This window comes from Macaca nemestrina, chromosome 7 (assembly GCF_043159975.1).
Source record: "Macaca nemestrina isolate mMacNem1 chromosome 7, mMacNem.hap1, whole genome shotgun sequence".
In the NCBI taxonomy this organism is placed as follows: Eukaryota; Metazoa; Chordata; class Mammalia; order Primates; family Cercopithecidae; genus Macaca; species Macaca nemestrina.
The window spans coordinates 16,126,782-16,149,418 of NC_092131.1; the positions used below are offsets into that span (position 1 = coordinate 16,126,782).

General features: G+C 36.9%; 1 protein-coding gene and 1 non-coding gene across 9 annotated transcripts in view; both read left to right on the forward strand.

Moving 5' to 3' along the window:
* The window catches only part of LOC105467667 (cation channel sperm associated auxiliary subunit beta), a 191,387-nt gene that overhangs the window by 40,366 nt on the left and 128,384 nt on the right, over positions 1-22,637 (forward strand). For 7 of the 8 annotated variants that reach the window (XR_011625621.1, XM_071099705.1, XM_071099702.1 and 4 more), the window contains exons 3-6: positions 4,925-5,013; positions 6,907-7,047; positions 10,308-10,368; positions 21,850-21,945. Coding sequence is in view for 7 of the 8 variants with exons in the window: in XM_071099705.1 (XP_070955806.1) it covers positions 4,925-5,013; positions 6,907-7,047; positions 10,308-10,368; positions 21,850-21,945 (387 nt within the window). In the remaining variant the exon portion in view is untranslated. The remainder of the gene's footprint in view (positions 1-4,924; positions 5,014-6,906; positions 7,048-10,307; positions 10,369-21,849; positions 21,946-22,637) is intronic. The other variant, XM_071099707.1, reaches the window with a different exon arrangement.
* On the forward strand, positions 14,934-15,157 carry LOC112424254 (small nucleolar RNA U3). The gene has a single exon (XR_003014971.2). It is a non-coding gene; the product is annotated as a small nucleolar RNA U3 (small nucleolar RNA).

Sequence of the window (22,637 nt, forward strand, 5' to 3'; positions counted from 1 at the left end):
TCTAAAAGTAACACACAGATTGAATTAGTCAGTAGGACTTTTATAGTTCTGAGAAAGGTACAGGGAGGGTACCTTTATTATGGGAGATTTGTCCTGCTTTAGGTGCACCTGCTGTTTCTTGATTACCTTTGGCTCAAAATAATCAATGTGACAAAGTGGCATATTTTGATGTGGCATGCCCTCATCCCTTGAAGCAGCAGTGGTGGGGAGAGAGAGATGGAAAGTACTTTTGCTGATTTTGTTTTCATCTTCATTGCTGTGAGGTCATCCCTCTTACCTGCAAGGAACCCCCAGTGGGGATGCCTGAAACTGCAGAGAGTACCAAGCCCTATATATACTGTTTTTTCTTGTGCGTACATACCTATGATGAAGTTTAACTCATCAATTAGGCATAGTAAGAGATTAACAATAACTATTATTAAAATCGAACAAGTGGAACAATATACTGTAGTAAAAGTTATGTGAATGTGGTCTTTCTTCTCTGTCTCTAAATATCTTAGTACTCTACTCACCCTTCTTCTTGTGATAATGTGAGATGATACAATGCCTGTGTGATGAGCTGAAGTAAGGTGAATGGCATAAGCCTTGTGAAATGACTTTATTGAGTAAAATAAGATTACTTGAACACAAGCACTGTGTTACCAGGACAGTTGATCTGATAACCTAGGTAGTTGCTAAGTGACTAATAGGCAAGTAGCATATAGTATGGATATGCTGGACAAAGTGATAATTTACTTCCTGGGTTGGATGGTGGAGGATGGCATGAGACTTTTTTTTTTGTTTTTTCTGAGTCGGAGTCTCACTCTGTCACCCAGGCTGGAGTGCAGTGGTGCGATCTCGACTCACTGCAACCTCCCCGTCCTGGGTTCAAGCAGTTCTCTGCCTCAGCCTCCCGAGTACCTGGGATTACAGGTGCACACCACCATGCCCGGCTAATTTTTGTATTTTTAGTAGAGATGGGGTTTCACCCATCTTGGCCAGGCTGGTCTCGAACTCCTGACCTTGTCATTCACCTGCCTTGGCCTACCAAAGTGCTGAGATTACAGGCGTGAGCCACCACACCTGGCCAATGGCATGAGATTTTATCACACTACTCAGAACAGTGCACAATGTACAACTTATAAATTGCTTATTTCTGAAAGTTTCCACTTTATGTTTTTGGACTACAATTGGCTACAGGTAACTGAAACTGTGGAAAGTGAAATCACAGAAAAAGGGGGACTGTTGTGGTTGTATAACTGTGAATAGGGCAATGAATGAATTTCATAAATGGCATTTTTTTCTATACATTTGTCCCACAGTGGATTTTTATTGTAGTCAGAGCAGGCATTTCATTGGTGGTTACACTTGTGTGGTTTCCCTTTCTATCATGATTCTTGTTAAAGAAGTCACATACTGTTGAAAGTATAACTTCTCTGGCACATCTTTCCTTTAGAAGCTTGCAAAAGAGTAATTTTCTGTGTTTTATTATTGTAACAGAATCTAGCAAACTCTATAATCTGAGAATTTCTAGGGAAAGGGGTCCATGGAGGGAAAGTTAGAAAACTTAGAAATTGTTTCTCTGTCTCTCCCCACAATATCTCTGCCTCTGTTTTTACCACCCAAGCCCAAAAGATCCTGTTGATATGAGTACATGATTCACAAAATGATACCAAAGTGCAGAGGACAAATCAACTAGTTGCAATGAGACGAGTGTTAGAAAAAACTCTTTGGCCAGGTACAGTGGCTCACACCTGTAATCCCAGCACTTTGGGAGGCCGAGACAGGAGGATACCTTGAGCCCAGGAGTTGGAGACCAGCCTGGGCAACATGGCAAAACCTTTTCTCTATAAAAAATACAAAATTTAGCCAGGTGTGATGGTGCCCACCTGCAGTCCCAGCTACTCAGGAGGCTGAGGTGGGAGGATCGCTTGAGCCCCAGGAGGCAGAAGTTGCAGTGAGCCAAGATCACTCCACTACACTACAGCCTGGGTGACAGAGCAAGACCCTATATCAAACAAACAAACAAAAACAATTTCTATTTGAACTGGATCTTAAAATGTATTAAAATTTGAGGCAGAGAATGGAAGTAGAGAGAACCCCATGCATTTCAGAGGTGATGGATGAGGTTGTGTGCAGGGGAGACTGACAAAATGGATTTAACTATTGAAAGAGTGTCTAGCGGGATACAGAGAGGATGGCCCTTAGAGTCAGAAACAACTCGGTTCCAGTCTGGCCCACTGTTGTTAGTTATATGACCTTTGAGCTTGATTTCCTCTTCTTTAAAGAGGAGACAGTAATATATATGGCCCAAGGTATTGTGGGAATTTCATAAAATAACATCTAAATCCAGCTCAACCCATTTGAGCTTTAATGGCTCAAAGTATGTTATTCAAAGGAGTTAGTTTCCTTCTGTTTAGCCTCTCACCATTTAAGGAGTTTAATTCATGAGGTAAGGGTGTGTCAGTGAAGATTTTTAAACAGAGAAGTGATTTGGACTTCACAATCAAATTATAGCTTTAAAAAATGGGTCTGATAGCATTGTCAAGTATGGGCAAAGTGATTGTATAAGTTGAAAGTACTTTGAAAACTGTTTAACATTATAACCTCCAGAACTATTTGTATATTTTGCATATTTGTGATATTTGTAAAGATATGTTTACTTGTAGAATTTCAATAATAGCATCGAAATCATTATATTATACAAATAGAATGAGTAGCATTCAATTATAAATTAAATTTATTTTCGCCTCCTATTTAAATCCAATCTTTGGCATGGTTCTTCCTCTGTCACTGGATGAATATTTGGGCCAGAACCAAGATTTTTTTGGTTACAATTGGATGATTCACACAGTTCTCCTAGAACAATAAACTCTGGGGAATATGAGGGACAGGAGAAATGGATCAGGGAGGGGCTGAGAAACTACCTGTTGGGCACTGTGCTCACTACCTGGGAGACAGATTCATTTGTACTCCAAAACTTAGTATACAAAATATACTTTTGTAACAAACCTGCACATGTTCCCCTTGAGCCAAAACCAGTTCTCTGAGCATTTGAATTTTTAAAACACTTTTGCATTGTAATTGTTGTAATTAAAATATCCAAGCCCATGTACAAGTCAAATTTAACTCTTATTTTATAATTGAAGTTTCTTCCCTGTTTCCTGTCTGGGCCTCCACCTAGTGTTTAGATTCCTTTTCATTGTCTCATCAACTTTAGGTTTTGACCCTTCCTGCTCCAGCGTTGTAGAAAGGGAGGGAGAAGTGGGAGGGAATAGCACAGTTCTGCCCTAACTGGTTCTGAGGGGACCATCTGACATTTGCACTTTCAAGCTCCAGCAGATGTGTAAAGCTGACCCTTGATCTCTGGGCACTTGAATGAGTCCTTCATAGCCCCTTCCCCTCCCTCACATTACCGGGAATCTCTTCTCCACAGTTCTTCTAACAAAGGCAAAAACTTCTTCATTCCCAATGGTCACTTATTTCTTTGTCTATGCCTTCAAATACTTTTTGCTGACAGCCAGTTGCCGCTCAGAGAGACCTTTGAGGACAGGAACCTAGATGACCCTAAGTTAGTTTTTTTTCACCAGTGACCTGGATCACAGGAAGCATTCATCCATCTTTTGCCCCAGTAAATTTTGGTTGTGCAGGACTCTTAATGAAATGGGAGAGTTCCCTGGCTCCTCTTGCAGGACGTACAGGGGTATGGCTGTTCTGGCACTTAAACCCCTTATGGGATGGGGACCATGCAGATGGGCAGGTGCAGGAGCCGGACGAGCACGCCTGGGCTCTGGCTCCATGGCAGCATCTACGGGTGGGAGCAAGCCTGTGACTCCTGAAGCCCAAGTGGGTGTGTGTTACAGTGTGCCCTCTTAGCCTTGCTGTCCATGGGCCGTTTAAGTGTTAACCAGCTCAGGCCTTCTTGGTACCCAGGTTCTTGTCCGGCATCTAGGAATAATCAGTTTGCACATGGACTTGAAGGATGAATGCAGGGGTTTTATTGAATGTCCTGAGGTGGCTGTCAACAGGATAGATGGCGAGCTAGAAGGGGAATGGTGTGGGAAGATGATCTTCCCCTGGATTTTGGCCTCTCCGACTATCCCCAGCAGAACTCCTCTTGGCATTTAGACACTCCTTCTCTTCTCTCTGCTATTCTTCTGCTCTTCTATTCATCTCCTTGCTTGTCTACTTGTCTGCTCTGAGGCCTGGGGTCTGGGGTTTATATGGGTATAGGATAGGGGGCATGGTGGGCTGATAGGCAACTTTCGGACACGAAAACAGAAATGCCTGTTTTCATTAGGGCTGTAGGTTTCCAGGCTTGAGGATGGGGCCTTTGCCGCTTCTACCCAGTATTTCTGTCTCCTGTCTGTATCATTAACATACCCATCTCTTTCTCAACAAACCATATCCTGTTCTTTCCACCAAATCATCTCTTACCTTCTAGATTTTCTAAGTAGGAGTCTGAGTTTGTGCCCCAAACTGCAGGGATACATGTTACTTTTTTAGTGTGCCCATCAGACCCTCTTGCCTCAGACACAAGGTAAATAAGTAGAAGGGGTCCTCCTCCCAATATCTTCATTCAGTACCTCTCTATCAAAACACAAATTCTCTCTGCAGTCACCAATTCTGGATCCTTCTATACCCTCCAGGTGAGGCGCTGAAGTGTCAAGAACTGGTTTTTGTCTACCTCTAAAACTTTTGTGTCATGGTCTAGCATGAGTTATATTAGTGCTTCAGCCAAACCTTCCTTTTTTGAACATGCCTGATAGGGTATGTGTAAAAAGAAAAACAAGGTGGAAATTTTGAATTTTACCTGAAGTGAATTTAAAATGTACAATTATAATTCTTATTCCTTAAAAATATTTTGTCATTTTTAGAAACATCGTACTTTTTATGGACAGTCTTCTATCAGTGATCTAATATATATATATATTTTATTATTTAGGTGATACAGAGAAACGCTTTGCATGTTCTAGCAAAGGGTACCCTCAAGAGACTGAAATAATCAAGTTATTTCTTTTCTCAGGAAACTTGGTAAGGTCCGCTGATAGCATGTGTTATATAACCCTTCACGTTCCTTTAAAGTCCACGTGTAAAACCAATAGCACTGTATTCCTTCCAAATACCCTCTACTACATTCAGACTTGGGGAGGAAAAAGTCTATATAAATAATAATTATTTCTGTCTTTGCTAGTGTATGTCTACTTGGAGCAGGTAAAATACTTCACTACTTCACTTAGCCATAGAGCATCCTGTGTGTTTTGGCTTTTATTCTTTCTTTTTTAAAATGATGCCTCCTCCCTCCGCTTTTTAGTGGAGTTGATTTGTCCTTTTGAAGTCTGACAGATGTAGCCTATTAGAGAAGGAAAGCTACCTCACATGACCTTGAAAATCTGTCTTGCCTTTGTATAACAAGTACCACATTGAAGTTGTCATTTTGGGTAAGGAATGATGTGATCCTTTGATTCGAATAATGGGAGACTTTTTAAAAACACACATAACAGAGTAAAATAAAGCATGCTATCAAGATCATGCAGCAAATACTAACAAAAATATACGTTAATAAAAAGTGCACAGATTGTCTAAAAATCTATGATAAATATAATAAAAACAAAGAAAAAGACTCCATGAGAACAAATGCATTTATTCCTAAGCCTGCTTTGACTTAGGCCACAATTTCCTCATGATGTGCTTAAATATGTATTTAAGCTTTATATATACAACTATTGAGAAGTGTATGCTCTCTGAGCCAAAAACGCATTTCTGATTTGTTGTTATATGTTATGGAAAAAGAATGGGCTTTGGAAGAAGACGGACTTACAGAGCTGGGGTCCAGTCTTGGTTCTGCCATTTATGGTCTGTGTGTCCTGGGGCAGGTTACCTAAACTCTCTGACCCTCAGTTCTTCTTCTAAAAAGGGAATTATAACCTACTTTTTGGATGTAGTTCTAGCAGCAGTAGTTTTAGAAGTGATAGCTAACATTTATAAAGTGTTTATGTGTATCAGGCATTTTTAAAAAATGTTTAATGTTCATTATGACATTTAATCTACACATTTAATCTTATTTGAGGAAAGTACTATTGTTTCTTTTTTTTGCTAATAACCCTGTTAAAAATTGTACTGCCTTCCCAAACTCCTGCACTGTCAACCTCCCTTCCCTGCTTCGTTCTTATAATGTATTCTATATTCATTCCATTTTTTCTATCTTTTCCTTCATTCTCTACCAATCCATCCACCAATCTCTCCATCCAGTTTGTCTCCCTGCCAATCTCCATTACAATGTTAATTCCACAGGGGCAGAGGGTTCTGTCTGTTTTATTCACATCTGCATTCCCAGCACCATTCATAGGAAGGGCTCAATAGATATTTTTGGAATGAATGTATTTCCCCATTTTTTAGTTTAGGGAAACTAAAACTCAGATAAGGAACTTGCGCAAAGCGATCTTAAGTACTAGGAGAACTAATTGAAATAAAGTTCTTGGTATTTGTCTCTTGTTAGTTTTCAGTAAAATTCACCATTTCTGATCGCTACATTTTCATATACCTTCTCAAAACTAGGAAATATCCAATAAAGATGCCGTAAAATGAGGTTTGCTTTATACAGTTGCTTTTTTTATTTAGACACAAAATAACAATTTTAATAAAATTAGAATTTCTATTTGTGATAATATATTGCTTTGAGTCTATGTTTACTATATGTAATAATAATGACCATTTCTATGATAGAAAAGATTATTATAAAGATGAAACCTTTATGATGCCAGCATAATAGGTTACTGAGTTCTGAAAGTATAATTTTATAAATAGATTTTTTTTCTAACTAGAAAAACTGAAATTACTAATCACTTTTAGATCAACTAACTTGTGTCTCTGCAGCAAGTGGTTATTAGTTGTTGTTGTTTTTTTTTTTCTTGCTCTTTCCTAAAGAAAATCCAGTGTTTCTTCCAAACTGAAAATGAAATTGCATCACAAGGAATGCTAAGTGTGTTCACATCAGGAGGACTGGCTCCCAGCTTGGGAATCATTAATAGTACATATAATGGCATCTTCCACTTTAATTTAACGTTGGTAATTACATTTTATCTTATTCTGTTATATGTTATTAACAAGAAGCATACTCTTCCTTATAAGATGTATTTTTTAAAAATAGGTAACTGAGTAATATTACATCTATGTATGTTTTAAGCCCAATGATAGTGTTACATTTTTTGCTTTAAACAGTCATATATTTTTAAATAAATTAAAGAAGAAGAAATACTTATTTGTACCCTTTACCTACATATTTATTATTTATACTGTTCTTCATTCTTTCCTGTAGATATAAGTTGCCATCTGATGTCAATTTCTTTTAGCATTTCTTACAGTGCAGAACTGCTGGCAAATAATTCTCTGGGTTTTTTTCCTCCTAAAAATGTCTTTATTTCACCTCTTTTTTGGCAACAACTTTATTAAGATATAATTCCATACAATTCACTCATTTAAAGTGTGCACTTAAATGGTTTTTAGTATATTCATAGAGTTGTGCAACCATCACTACTAATTCCAGAATACTTTAGTCACTCCAAAAGTGATGAAAGTGAGAGTCTATAACTATTAGCAGTCACTCCCAATCCCCCCTCCACTCCCCAGCCCTAGACAACCACTAATCTTTCTGTTTCGATAGATTTTCTAACTCTGAACATTTTATGTAAATGAAACATATATATGTAGTGTTCATGACTGGCTTCTTTCAGTTAGCATATGTTTCAGTTAGCATAATATGGTCAAATAATATCACATTGTATAAGTACCACATTTTGTTTATCCATTTATCAGTTGATGAACTTTTGGGCTGTTCCCACTTTTTGGCTCTTACGAATAATGCTGCTGTGAACATTTGTGTGAAAATTTTTGTGTGGAAATATGTTTTCATTTTTCTTAGCTACATGGCCAGGGATGGAATTATTGGATCATATGATAACTCCATGTTTGACATTTTGAGGAAATGCCAGACTGTTTTCTAAAGTGGTTGTACTGTTTTACATTCTTACCAGCAGCTTGTTAGAATTCCAATTTCTTTTCTTTCTTTCTTTTTTGTTTAGAGACAGGGTCTTGCTGTGTTGCCCAGGCTGGATTTGAACTCCTGGGCTAAAGTGCCCAGAAGTTCTGCCTCAACCTCCTGAGTAGCCAGGACTACAAGTGCATACCACCACACCTGGGTTAGAGTTCCCATTTCTCCACATCCTCACCAATGCTTGTTTTTATTTGTCTTTTTAAAAATAACCATCCTAGTAGGTATAAAGTGCTATCTCATTATAATTTTGATTTTAATCTCCCTAATGACTAATGATGTTGAGTATCTTTTCATGTACTTATTAGGCCCTTGAATATGTTCTTTGGGGAAATATCGATTCAAATTTTTTGCTGAGTTTTAGTTGGGGTATTTGTCTTGTTTGATTTGTAAAAGTTCTGTATAGATTCTAGATACAAGTCTCTTATCAGACATATGATTTGCAAATATTTTCTCTCATTCTATGCATTGTCTTTTCACTTTCTTGATAGTGTCCTTTGATACACAAAAGTTTCTCTTAATGAAGTCCGCTGTATCTTTTTTTTCTCTTGTTGCTCATGCTTTTGGTGTCATGTGTAGAAAACCATTGCCTGACTCAAGGTTATGAAATTTTACCCCACATGTTTTCTTCTAGGAGGTTGATAATTTACCTTTTACATTTAGATCTTGGATCCATTTTGAGTTCATTTTTGTATTTGATGTGAGATAGGGGTCCTTACTCATTCTTTGGCATGTGGATATCCAGCTGTCCTAGCATGACTTGTAAAAAAGACTATTCTTCTTCTATTGAATTGTTTTGGCACTTTTGTTGAAAATAAGTTGACCATAAATGGGACAGTTTATTTCTAGATTCCCAATTTTATTGCATTGATCCACATGTCTATCTTTATGCTAGCAAGTATCATATTGTTTTGATATTTTTGCTTTGTACTACAGTTTGAAATCAGGAAGCATCAATCTTCTAACTTTGTTCTTCTTTTTCAAGATTATTTTTGCTAGTCTGAGTTACCATATGAATTTTAGGATAAGCTTGCCAATTTCTACAAAATAGCTATCTGGGATTCTGATAAGGACTGTACTGAATCCTTAGATATATTTGGGTAGTATTGCCCTTTTACTAATATTAAGTCTTCCAATCTATGAACATGGATGTCTCTCCATTTATTTAGATCTTTAATTTCTTTCAACAATGTTTTATGTTTTCAGAGTATAAGTTTTATACTTCTTCTGTTAAATTTATTTCTAATATTTTATTCTTTTTTACGTTGTAAAGGGAATTGCTTTCTTAATCTCATTTTCAGATTGTTCACTGCAAGTACATAGAAATATAATAATTGATTTTTATATGTTGATCTAGTATCCTGCAGCCTTGCTAAACTTGTCTGTAAGATCTAATAGTTTTTTAGCAGTCAACTGAAATTTTGAAGCATTGTTTTGTCAAATATAAAATTTCTGGTTGACTTCACTTTCTTTCAGCATTTTGAAAATTTTATTCTAATGTCATCTGACACCTTTACTTCTGAATGAGAAGTCAGCTGTTAATTTTATGATTGTCTCCTGTATGTAATATGTTATTTTTCTCTGGATACTTTTAAGATTTTTCTCTTTGGATTTACCCAAGTAAGGTTCCCTGAACTTCTTGAATTGTAAGTTTAGCAAATTTGGAATGTTTCCAGCCATTATTTCTTCAAAAAAGAATTGTACCACAGGTCTCTAAGATCTTACCTGTGGCTTTGGCAGCTGAAATTGTTACTCAATTCTTTTAGCTTGCACTGCTAGTTTTTACAAACTGGTCTTCTGGGGGTGTCCTTTGCATGTTTATTGCCCAAGAATTTGGTCACAGTTTATATTTATATCTCAGAGATTACCGTTCTTGCAGTTTCCTTATTCCTGGAATTTTCCTCTTAATATTCCCAAATGCTCTGTCAACTCCAAGCTCTGTCTCTGACATGTCATGCCAGTAAATACTTCAACGTTGTGCTACCTAAGCTTGGCTGTATAGAGTTCCACTATGTGGCTATATTATACACAACTGATGAATATTTTCATTATTTCCAATGTTCAGCCATTACAATGATGCAAAATTATTCTTGAACACATTTTATTTCATATATATGTGAGCATAATATAGGAAAAATTCTGAACAGTGAAATTTCTAGGTAAAAGGTATATGCATTGGATGTTTTTGTTTAATTCTCTTTTAAAAAGATAGTGTAGAATGTGACATGTTGTTATTAATGTTGTAAAACATTGTTTTCTGATGTCTTCTTTATTCAAGTTCAGTGATCGGATTTTCTGGTTGGTTGATATTCCTAGAGAAAACATCACACAAAACACAGGTAAGAGTGATCTGAATTAATTCTTTTACCCCTGGGTCTGGATTTATCAAATAAAAAGAACAAAAAGAATTTATTATCTTAAAAATGATTTGTTGTCTCATGTAAATCTCCCATGTGGCATTTGGGACATACTTACTAAAAATTATCTGTGGTTTATCTGAATTTTAAATTTAACTGGGATACTGTATTTTATCTGACAGTCCTAATATAGGTAGATCGTTTTGACATATACAACATTTATATTATCCTTTATTTAAAATAAACTCATTTCTTATAACTTGGAAATTGTAGTATTAATACGGGTACTAATTTATTTTACTGAAGATGAATCATTAATTTTAATATGTTATAAGCTGTACATATGATGTATTATTTTATTATGGAATCTACTATTAAGTATTTTGTGGCAGTGTAGCATCATATGCTACTGTATACACCTAGATGAAAAGAGGAGAAAAGTCAAATTCCAGGAACTGTGAATATTGATCTAGTGAACTGACCTAGTAGATCTCTAGGCATGAGACACATTCCCAGAGGTTAAAAATGGTGGAAGGTTTGTTGTTTTAATATGATAGGTACATTAAACAAAACCAACTTGACTCCACTTAAGGAAAAAGAAGAAATTTATTTTAGTCATAGAACCCAAAGACAAAAATGTGCCATCTTATAGGAAGGAATTAGAAATAAGAAATGGAAAACCATCGAGAACTGAGGGAATACTTTCACCCTGTTTGTCTTATCTGTATTTTCTATAAATTTACATTTATTTTTCTTTTTTGTAGACAGGCTTTCTAAAGTTGCCTCATTACATTTGAATTTTATGTATCTTTCTTATGGGTCAGCCCAATTCCAAATTCCCAGGACAGTATCTGAAGTTGACTCATTGTTGATCCAGCATCCACCTGTGTACCAAGCAAATATGGATTGGGAGAGTGGGATGGGGGAACCATACAGGCCAACCCTTTCTGCTATTGGAGTAAAGGACATTCCAAACTGTGTCCTATAGAATGAAGGCAAGGCAAGGTGAGGGTAAGTTAGAGATGATGGAAAAGATTCTATACATAAAAAAGTGTCAGAGATAAAGGTCTGCAATAGATGTTCCAGTGCCATAACATCTGGCATAGATTGTATCACTATCTTTACCCTTTATTCAACTTTTTTTCAAATTAATTTTCTTATTAGAGCTATGTGTGATTTTTAAAGGAATTTATCTTGAAAATTGTACTCTTATTTTTGATGTAGCCTAACTCTTATTAATATAATGATAGAATGTTATTCCAGAAGCTTAGCACAATATTGACATTCATTTGACCATTGAAGAAGTGAAGATCACATGTTATTTTTACTTCTACTCTTTATTTACAAACTTTAATTTTAGAAAAGCATTGATTCTAAAGTCACCCAGACAGGAACAAAGATGATATGAGAACTTAAGGATTTTAGAAAAAGACCAAATTAGCTCTTCCTCTCTTGACACAACTCCCTGGACTGAGTAAAAAGAAATATCGTTGTGCTAGTACTGTAATAGGAGGGGCTGGTTTATGTAGATAGTAATATGCTAAAAATCAGAGAAAAAATGTTCAGAGGTAAGGAGATCATATTCATTTACTTTTTCCTCTTTAATCATACCTTATTTACTGCTATGGCATGAATTTGAGTATTATGAGTATATGTAAAATCTTGGGAATATATTTGAGTGTATGTAAAATCTTGGAAAAGTAGGTTAGGCAACATCAACAACAAAGGTAGTAAAATAGTCATTGTAGTGGCAGTAGAAATAGCAGGCAGCATTTATTGAATTCTTGTTATATGTCAGCACTGCTCTAAACGCTTTATCTATGTTAGTTCATTTATTCCTAACTATGTGGTAGATACTATTAATATCTTCATTTTCAGATGATTTAACTGAGGCCTATGGAGTTGTATGGAAATTTAGAGATAACTAGGTGGTGAAAGCAGCTTGAAGTGTGAACTACAAACAGTTGTTGAAAGTAAACAGCACCTCCTTGATTTACACTACATGATTTGCTCCTTTTCTTTTCATTTTAAAATAAGGTATAATTTGCGTTCTAGGAAACATATCCTTTTTGGTGTCCAAAGCATATCCTTTTGGTTCTATGGGTTTTGATAAATGTTTACAACTGCGTAATCACTGCAGTGAAGACATAGACAGTTGCCTCAGGCAATAAAATCACTCCACCCATAATCAACCCCTCTCCATCTCCCAGGCCCTGGCAACCACTGTTCTGTTCTCTGTTCCTGTTGTTTTGTCTATACCAGGGGCATATAAATGGAATCATAAACTATACAGCCTTTGAATCTGGCTTCTTTCACTTAGCTAATTCATTGGAGATTTGTCTATGTTATAGTTTCTCTAGTGTTCTCATTGGATAGTATTTTTTGGTGTGGATAGTTAATTTTGTTGAAGGGCATTTGGGTTTTTACAGTTTTTGACAATTATGAATAAAGCTACTGCAAACAATCTCATACAGTTTTTTGTGTGAACATACATTTTTGTTGCATTTACCTAATACCAAGTAGTAGGATTACTGTGTTGTATGGTAAGTGTAAGCTTAACTTTATAAGAAAAACTGTCAAACGATTTCCCAGAGTGGCTTTATCATTTTGCGTTCTGACCACCAGGTGATCTGCATACATCCCAGAATGTAGTGTATGTGTGTGTGTGTGTACGCTTGTACATATGTATGCATATATGTATGTGTAGACATATTTTTAAAATTTTTAGCCATTCTAAAAAAAAAGTGTAGTGGCATTTAATTGTGTGTTTTGTTTGTTTGTTTGTTTGGGGTTTTTTGAGACAAAATCTCGCTCTGTCACCCAGGCTGAAGTGCAGTGGCGCAATCTCGGCTCACTGCAGCCTCCGCCTCCTGGATTCAAGTGATTCTCCTGCCTCAGCCTCCTGAATAGCCAGGATTATAGATACGAACCACTAGGCCCGGCTACTTTTTTGTATTTTTAGTAGAAACAGGTTTTCGCCATGTTGACCAGGCTGGTCTCAGGTGATCCACCAACCTCGGCCTCCCAAAGTGCTGGGATTACAGGCATGAGCCACCGTGCCCGGTCTAATTGTGGTTTTCATTTGCATTTTTCTAACAACGGACATTGAGCATCTTTTTTTTGTGCTTATTTGCCATTTGGTTTACTATCTGTTCAAATGTTTTACAAGTTTATTATATATTCTGGATACGGGTGTTATTAGATATGTTTTGCAGATATTTTCTCCCCGTCTGGGGTTTGTCTTTTCATCTCTTAAGAGTATCTCTTGAAGATCAGAATTTTCAATTTTGCTGAAGGCTAATTTATCAGCTTTTTATGTTATGGATGGTACTTTTGACATCACAGCTAAGAAATCTTTGCCTAACCTAAGTTCACAAAGATATTCTCCTATATTTTCTTCTAGAAGTTTACACTTCTAGCTTTTGCATTTAGGTCTATGATTTATTTTGAGTTAATCTTTATAAGTTATATGGGCCAATGTTAATTTTTTGGAATTTGGATACTCAATTATTCCAGTGCCATTGTTGTAAAAACTTTTTATCTCCATTGAATTGCTATTTCTGGACTGTATCCTTTCACCAATACCACACTGTCTTGATTATTTTAGCTTCATAATAGGTCTTATAAGTAATGTTAGTCCTTCAATGTTGATCTTCTTTTTCAAAATTGTTTTGGTTATTATAGTTCTTTTGCCTTTCTATGTAAATTTTAGAATCAACTTGTTTACTTCTACAAAAATACTGCAGTGATTTTTAATTTTGTATTGCATTGAATCTATAGATCAGTTTAGGGAGAGTCAGTATCTTTTTTTTTTTTTTTTTTTTTTTTTGAGATGGAGTCTCGCTCTTATTGCCCAGGCTGGAGGGCAGTGGCATGATCTTGGCTCACCACAACCTCCATCTCCCAAGTTCAAGCGATTCTCCTGCCTCAGCCTCCCCAGTAGCTGGGATTACAGGCACCTGCCACCATGCCCGGCTAATTTTTTTTGTAGTTTTTGTAGAGATGGGGTTTCGCCGTGTTGGCCAGGCTGGTCTTGAACTCCTAACCTCAGGTGATCCACCCACCTTGGCCTCCCAAAGTGCTGGGATTACAGGCATGAACCACCTTGCCTGGCTGGGAGAGTCAATATCTTAATAGTAAGAGTCTTCCAAGCCATGGAGACACTGTATCTCTCCATTTGTTTACATCTTTTTAAAAATTTATTTCCCAGCACTTTGGGAGGCCGAGACAGGCAGATCACAAGGTCAGGAGATCAAGACCATCCTGGTGAACACGGTGAAACCCCGTCTCTACTAAAAATACATAAAAAACTAGCCGGGCGAGGTGGCGGGCGCCTGTAGTCCCAGCTATTCGGGAGGCTGAGGCAGGAGAATGGCGTAAACCCGGGAGGCGGAGCTTGCAGTGAGCTGAGATCCGGCCACTGCACTCCAGCCTGGGCGACAGAGTGAGACTCCGTCTCAAAAAAAAAAAAAAAATTTTTTTTATTTCATCCAGGTTTTGTGGCTTTCAGCTTAGAGACCTTGCACATTAAAAAAAAAAAGTATACCAAAATTATTCTTTCAGGGATCATCTCTATAGTTTGTTACTTTGTTACTAGAGAAGCTTCTGTGAATGTGTAGAGCACTGGAAACTACAAGGCGAAGGCTCAGCATTCTCTCCTAAGCGTGAAGCTGGCGCCTGGTGTTGGTTGGCTGCAACTGCCATTTGCCATTGATGATCATTCTTCTCTTCTTGTGGTAGAGGAAGAGGGAGAGAATGCAGTTTGAGTGGTTTCTATTTTTTTGTTTTTTGTTTTTTAAGTTATACCTTAGTAGTTCGTGGTTTTGGGCCAGGCGCGGTGGCTCAGGCCTGTAATCCCAGCACTTTGGGAGGCCGAGGCGGGCAGCTCACCTGAGGTCAGGGGTTCGAAACCAGCCTGACCTACATGGTGAAACCCTGCCTCTACTAAAAATACAAAAATTAGCCTGGCACAGTGCAGGGCACCTGTAATCCCAGCTACTCGAGAGACTGAGGCAGGACAATTGCTTGAACCCAGGAGGTAGAGGTTGCAGTGAGTCGAGATCGCACCATTGCACTCCAGCCTAGGTGACAGAGAGACACTCCGTCTCAAAAAAAAAAGTAGTTAATGGTTTCAGTGTTATTGTAAGTGGTACTTTTTACTATGTTGATTTCCAGTTGTTCATTGTTCGTATGTAGAAAAATGATTGAGTTCTGTTTATTGATCTTGTATACTGCAATCTTGTTAAATTCACTTATTGGTTCTAATAGCTTTTAATATATTCTTTGGGATTTTCTACATGGATAATCACTCATTTAGGAATGGAGATTATTTTATTTCTTCTCTTCCAATATGTATTCATTTTGTTTCTTTTTCTTTTCTTTTCTTTTCTTTTTCTTTCTTTTTTTTTTTTTTTTTTTTTTTTTGGCCTTATTGTACTGGTAGGACCTCTAGTATGATTCCGGTATGAAAGGAATAGTAAGAGAGGACATCCTTGCCTTGTTTCCAGTTTTAGGGAAAAAACATTTGTGTTTTACATAGGCGCCCTTCATCAGGTTGAAGAAATTTCTTTCATTACAAGTTTGCTGAGTTTTTATTATTGGTGTCAAATCTTGTTAAATTATTTTTTGCATCTATTGAGATGATTATAAGGATTTTCTTATAATTGTCTGTTGATATGATAAATTACATTGATTCATTTTTGAATTTTGAACCAGTCTCAGAATCCTAGGACAAACAACACTTGGTCATGATGTATTATCTTATTTATATATTCCTGGATTCATTTGGCTAGTAGGTTTCCTAGGTTATCAGTCTGGAGATTTATTTTCTTTTCTTGTAATGTTTTTATCTCATTTTGGTATTTGAGTAAGGTTGTCATTACAAAATGAGTTTGGATGAGTTCCCTGCTTTTCTATATTCTGGACGAGTTTTTGTAGAATTGGTGTCACCTTTTCATTAATTGTTTGGTGGGATTAACCAGTGAAGATACCTGGACTTGGAGTTTTCTTTGTGGAAGGATTTTAAATACACATTCATTATCCCTTAATAGATTTAGGAATATTCAAGTTTTCTGTTTCTCCTTAAGTGAGCTTTGGCAGTTTGTGTCTTTCAAAGAAAGTGTCCATTTCATCTAAGTTGTTGAATCTATGGACACAGAGTTGTTTGTGATATTCCCTTCTTATCCTTAGAATATCTATAGTGTCTGTAGTGGTGTTCCCTATTTTATCTCTAACATGAGTTATTTGTATTTTTTAAATTATTAGTCTTGCAGAGATTCATCAGTTTTTATGTTTCAAAGAGACATCTTTTGATTTCATTATCTCATTAATTGTGTATATTTTTTTCTGTTCCTAAGTTCATCAATTGCCATTCTTTATCTTATCTTTCTACTTGCACTGGACTTAATTTGCTTCTTCTTCTTCTTTTTTTTTTTCCTAGTTTGTTAGGAATCTTTAGATCAGCGATCAGCAAACTACTGACCCCTGATCCTACCTACTGCCTATTTTTGTAAATAAAATTTTATTGGAGCACAATCATGCTCATTTATTTATGTGTCTTCTGTGGCTGCTTTTATGCTACAGTGGTATAGTTGAAGTGGTATAACAGATATCATATAACATATAAGGCCCCAAATATTTACTATCTGACCCTTTACAAACTCTTTACTATCTTCCAAAGCCTGCTTCATATATAGCAGATCTTTGAATAACCTCATTTCATTCAACATCATTTCATTATAATATTGATAAGGAAAGAAAGTCAATTCCTGGCCAGGACCACTGTCTGTGTGGAGTGCTCATATTCTCCCCATATCTGCGTAGGTTTTCTCTGAGTACTCTAGTTTCCTAGCACAGCCAAAGATGTGCATGTTGGGTTGATTGGTGTGTCTAAATTGTCCCCGTATGACTGAGCTTGAGTGTGTGTGTAAGTGCACCTTGTGATGAAATGGCGTTCAGTCTAGGGTTGGTTCCTGCCTTGTTCCTGAGCTGCTGGAGTAGGCTCCCGTGATTCTGAACTGAAATAAGCAGGCTAGAAAATGGATGAATGAATGAATAATTGCAAATTATTATAAAGTAAAAATTTATAAAGTATACGATAATCATACAAACAAATGCATGACAGTAAATGATGCAATACAAAAGCCCACAGTTAGCCTGCCATGTTTGTGATTGTTTTTTAACTGCATGTGGTAGAGGATGCTCCTTACAGTTTCCCTTTGCAAACATTTATTCCTTGATTTAATCCACCACCGCTATGACCACCATTACTTACAGATTCACCAAAAATTGGGTAAATAATTATCTTACTTGTTTTTATTAATCTTTTTAAAATCTATGCATAGCTCGCATTTGTTTTAGTGTTTAATATTAGAAGAATTTGGGGTCTTTATTTAGAAGTTTGGTGATGTTTTTGTGACCAGGCATATGCCGTAAAAACTTAACTCTTGTTTATATCAATTTGCCTGTGGTGAAACTGGTTCTATTATACATTGTTTTGCCTAAAGTCCTAGTTTCCAAGAACATATTGATGATGTTAAGTGAGAACTTGCTGTAATTAATTTGAGATTTCTTTTTTCTAATGCAAGTATTTTACTGCTATATATTTCTCTCTAAGCATTGCTTTATCTGCATCCAATAAATTGTGATGTTGTATTTTCATTTTCTTTCAATTAAAAATATTTTCTGATTCCCCACAGCACTTCCTCTTTGATATATGGTTTTTTAGAAGTGTGTTGTAAAATGTTCAAATATTGGGGAATTTTTCAGATGTCTTTATGTTATTGATTTTTCTAGCTTATTCCATTATGTTTAGAGGGCGTATTTCATGTGATAGCAATTTAATTTATTAAAATGTGTTTTATGGCTTATTTAGTAAATGTCCCATGTACTCTTGACATAACTTTTGATTTATGTATTTTGAAGCTCTGTTGTTAAGCATGTCTACACTAAGGGTTGTCATGCCTTTATCATATGTATTGTCCTTCTTTATTCCTAATATTGCATTGGTCTGAACTCTCCTTCATCAGATATTGATATGGCTGCTACAACTTTCTTTTGATTAGTGTCATATTTCTTCATCCTTTCACCTTTTTTTCAAGATAACTTTTGGAACACTTTCATCAACAGAATGGAAGTACACAAATGAATCTTAAAACCAGCTGGGTGCAGTGGCTCACACCTATAATCCCAACACTTTGGGAGGCCAAGGCCGGCAGATCACTTGAGGTCAGCAGTTCGAGGTCAGCCTGGCCAACATGGTGAAAACCTGTCTCCACTAAAAATACAAAAGTTAGCTGGGTGTGGTGGCACATGCCTGTAATCCCAGCTACTTGGGAGGCTGAGGCAGGAGGGTCACTTGAACCCGGGAAGTGGTGGTTGCAGTGAGCTGAGATGGCACCACTGCACTCCAGCCTGGGAGACAGAGACTCTGTCTCAAAAAATAAATAAAATAAATAAAACCAGTGCATCGATGAGTAAGATCTAACACAAAAGTACCCATACCTCATGACGAAAATATAATCAGATGGAGGAAGACAAAAGTCTAAGAGAATGGAGGAGATATGCATATGAGGAAGGAAGGACTCTGGGACTGAATTATCAGATGGACTCAGCAGATGTCTTTAAGTTTCACATACCCTGAGCCCCTAATCAGTGGTTTGAGACAAGCATTATATTTGGTCACAGTGGGTATATGCTATGTCCAGAATGGGAAGAAAGTTCAGAATCCTGTGGAGACTGTAGACACTTAACTCTGTAATAATGAGGTGGAGGGTATGAGGATGCTAGAGCTCTAGGGAAGCTCTTTCTTTGTGTCATTAACCACACTGCAGCAAGATATGGTAAAAAATTATTCAAGTTACTAGTTTAATGGAAGAGTCAGAGTGGCTACAGAAAAGGCTCCATGAAAACATCCAACTGGCATGGAGGAAATGAACATTCAGCCACTAGAGTAGTTATGGTGCCACGCTCAAGAGTTGGTAGACGAAAGGTGTTCTCTCTGATTGACTTATAAAAGACAATCTTTCTTCACATAGAGGACTAGAAGGTTCTATCAGTACTGACCTTTTCCTGTTTAGTCTTATATCTTGAAGCATCTCTGGGTTTACTGCTAGGATCATATCAATCATCAGCTTCAGGTGTAGTTTTGTAATGGTGCCAAGTAGAGTTCTTAAAAACTGGACATCTCTCAAATGATTCACTTAAAACAGCCTATAAATAAGTGACAGCATCAATACCCATTTATTCCATCACATAGTATTAGATCTCCTTAAAAATATATAGCACGCAGATGAAAAAATGGTGACTTTTGACTGAATCCAGCCAAAGGGACAACTCTTATAGGCTATAGCTATGTCTATTAGAATTTGAATACATATAGTTTTAAAAAGATGCATTTTCAAAGTGAGTCATCACCACCTCGGTCACTTATCTTAATGAATAAATCTTTTCTTTTAACCCAAATGACAAGGGTTTTAACAGCCAAATATCTCTATTTTCTGTCTTCATGGAGTGCTACTGTTGTTCTCACTGAGTTCGTGAATTGCATGTATAACAGATGTATAGGCATATAAACTACTTGAATAGGTTTGTCTGGAGCTTTGGCACTGACCTCTTCAACTTCCACCTCTGGAGCTACCAGCTAATACTATTCACACAGTCACTTGGCTGTTTCATATACATTGTTCACTACATCAGCCACATTACAGGTGAGATCACTATTTCTTCTGTGTTTAGAATGAGCAGGGATAGTGTCACCATCAAACAGAAGTGCGTGCTAGTTAATAAGCATGTGGGAAGAAATGGAGTTGGGATAAAACCATTCTGGAAGATACTGGCAATACTACTAATAAAAGACTCAAACAAATAATTTTTCTTGTATTCAATCACTCCATGTACCACTATAGAAACCACATTTTTCTGACTTTCATCGGTACTTATTGAAAGTACTTATCTAAGACCTGTGGATCTTCAGATCTTCAGGGCTCTTATTTTTAAATTCTTTTTTCTTTTTTTTTTTTTGAGATGGAATCTCGCTTTGTCGCCCAGGCTGGAGTGTAGTGACTCACTTGGCTCACTGCAAGCTCCACGTCCTGGGTTCATGCCATTCTCCTGCCTCAGCCTCCTGAGTAGCTGGGACTACAGGTGCCCGCCACCATGCCCGGTTAATTTTTTTTTTTTTTTTTTTTTTTTGTATTTTTAGTAGAGACGGTGTTTCACCATGCTAGCCGGGATGGTCTCAATCTCCTGACCTCATGCTCTGCCCACCTCAGCCTCCCAAAGTGCTGGGATTACAGGCATGAGCCACCGTGCCTGGCCCTTATTTTTATATTCTAAAACTTCAAGAAAGTTCTGCATATACCAACTTTGAACCAATCCCACTGAAGGCCTGTTAAACCACTTACCCAGCAGAAAATTGGCTTCATTCACTGTGTTAGCTGGTAGCACAGGAATCTCCCTTTGTAAAATCATATATGATGTTCTCTCAAGCCATTATCTCTCCCAAAGTCCAGGAACTTCTTGATGGAGAGTGATGACAGCAAGAGGCACAGATAGCAATTGATGTACTTGGGCACTGGCTGCTTTAGTAGCCACCAGTGTAGCCATAGCCTTGCCATGACAGTGCACAGACCTGCTTAGATGCCTGGGTGGACACGGGGGTCTATGCAGCCAGACCATTTGGACTAGGCGTGTTCTTCATGAGTGAACCCCTGTTTCAGTTTCAACCTCAGCCTTGGCCCATTGGTACAGCCACTTCAGCAGCTCCCAGGCTAAAGCTACTGCTCTTGGCTTCCCCAGGCCCTATCCATTCTTTTACTTTTAACTTATTTATGCTTTTACATTTAAAATAAGTTTGTTATAAATAACATATAGTTTAATTTTGATTTTTACATCTAATCTGTCGAATCTATTCTTTTAGATGATATTTTAGACCACTTACATTTAATGTAATTGTTGATACAGCTAGTTATATTAAAATCTACCACCTTGCATGTTGTTTCTATTTGTTCAATCTCCTCTGTTTTGCTTTTCTCCTCTTTTTCTGTCTTCATTCATATTCATTCTTTTCTATGATTCCATTTTATATCCACTATTGGCTTATTAGTTATACCTTAAAAGCTTTTTTTGTTGTTCACCTTAGGGTTTATATGATACATTTTAATTAATCACAAGAAGAGTCATAATTTGCTTTTTATCAAGCCCCTACAGCTCTAGAACAATTATGACCTAAATATTAGTATCTAGATTCATTGCTATGATGGTACGATCACTTCATAATTCTTTTTTCATTATTTTATGAGCAAAATGTTTATAGGGAAAACATATGAAATTTGACATATAAATGCCAACAAAATAGTTGGAAAAGGAAAGGCTATCATTGTCGGTAATGTTCACGTATCCTTAAATTTCACCAACACGACATATGAAAAAATAGTTGATTATTTGCCTTTTGTTTTCAAACAGATATTGCAGCTGTAGAAGAATGGTTGGTAAGGATCACTTTACATCATGGACTAAATATTTATGCTACTGAAGGAACTCTATTGGATCGTATTCGAGGTAAATGCCAACAGACAGAAGTAAAATGGAATTCATATATTGTTTCAACAAACTTTGACGTCTGCTATATGCCAGATTCTGAGGTCCTAGAGATTAAAAAAAGAAAAAAAAGAGAGTCATGACCCTTGAGGCACTCACAATCTGATAGGACAAAGAATTAAATACATGTGGGTAAATTATTAACAGAGATCTGCAAAGAGTGCTATAGAAATATGGAAATACAGGCTGGGCAGGGTGGCTCACGCCTGTAATCCCAGCACTTTGGGAGGCCAAGGTGGGCAGATCACTTGAGGCCAGGAGTTTGAGACCAGCCTGGCCACCATGGTGAAACTCCATCTCTACTAAAAAAAAAAAAAAAAAAAAGTTAACCAGGTGTGATGATGCACACCTGTAGTCCTAGCTACTTGGGAGACTGAGGCAGGAGAATCGCTTGAACCCAGGAGGCAGAGGTTGCAGTGAGCCAAGATTGCACCAGTGTATTCCAGCCTGGGCAACAGAGTGAGACTGTGTCTCAAAAAAAAAAAAAAAAAAAAAAAAAAGGAAATACATATTTTACTGTGGCCATATTGAGGGTCATTATAAACAATGGCATATAAAGTTGATTATATTTACTTATTCCAAAAAAGTATGTAGTTTTAAGTAGCTTCCAAAATTAAAAAAAAAAAAAAACAGTGTTACTAATTGTCCAATAG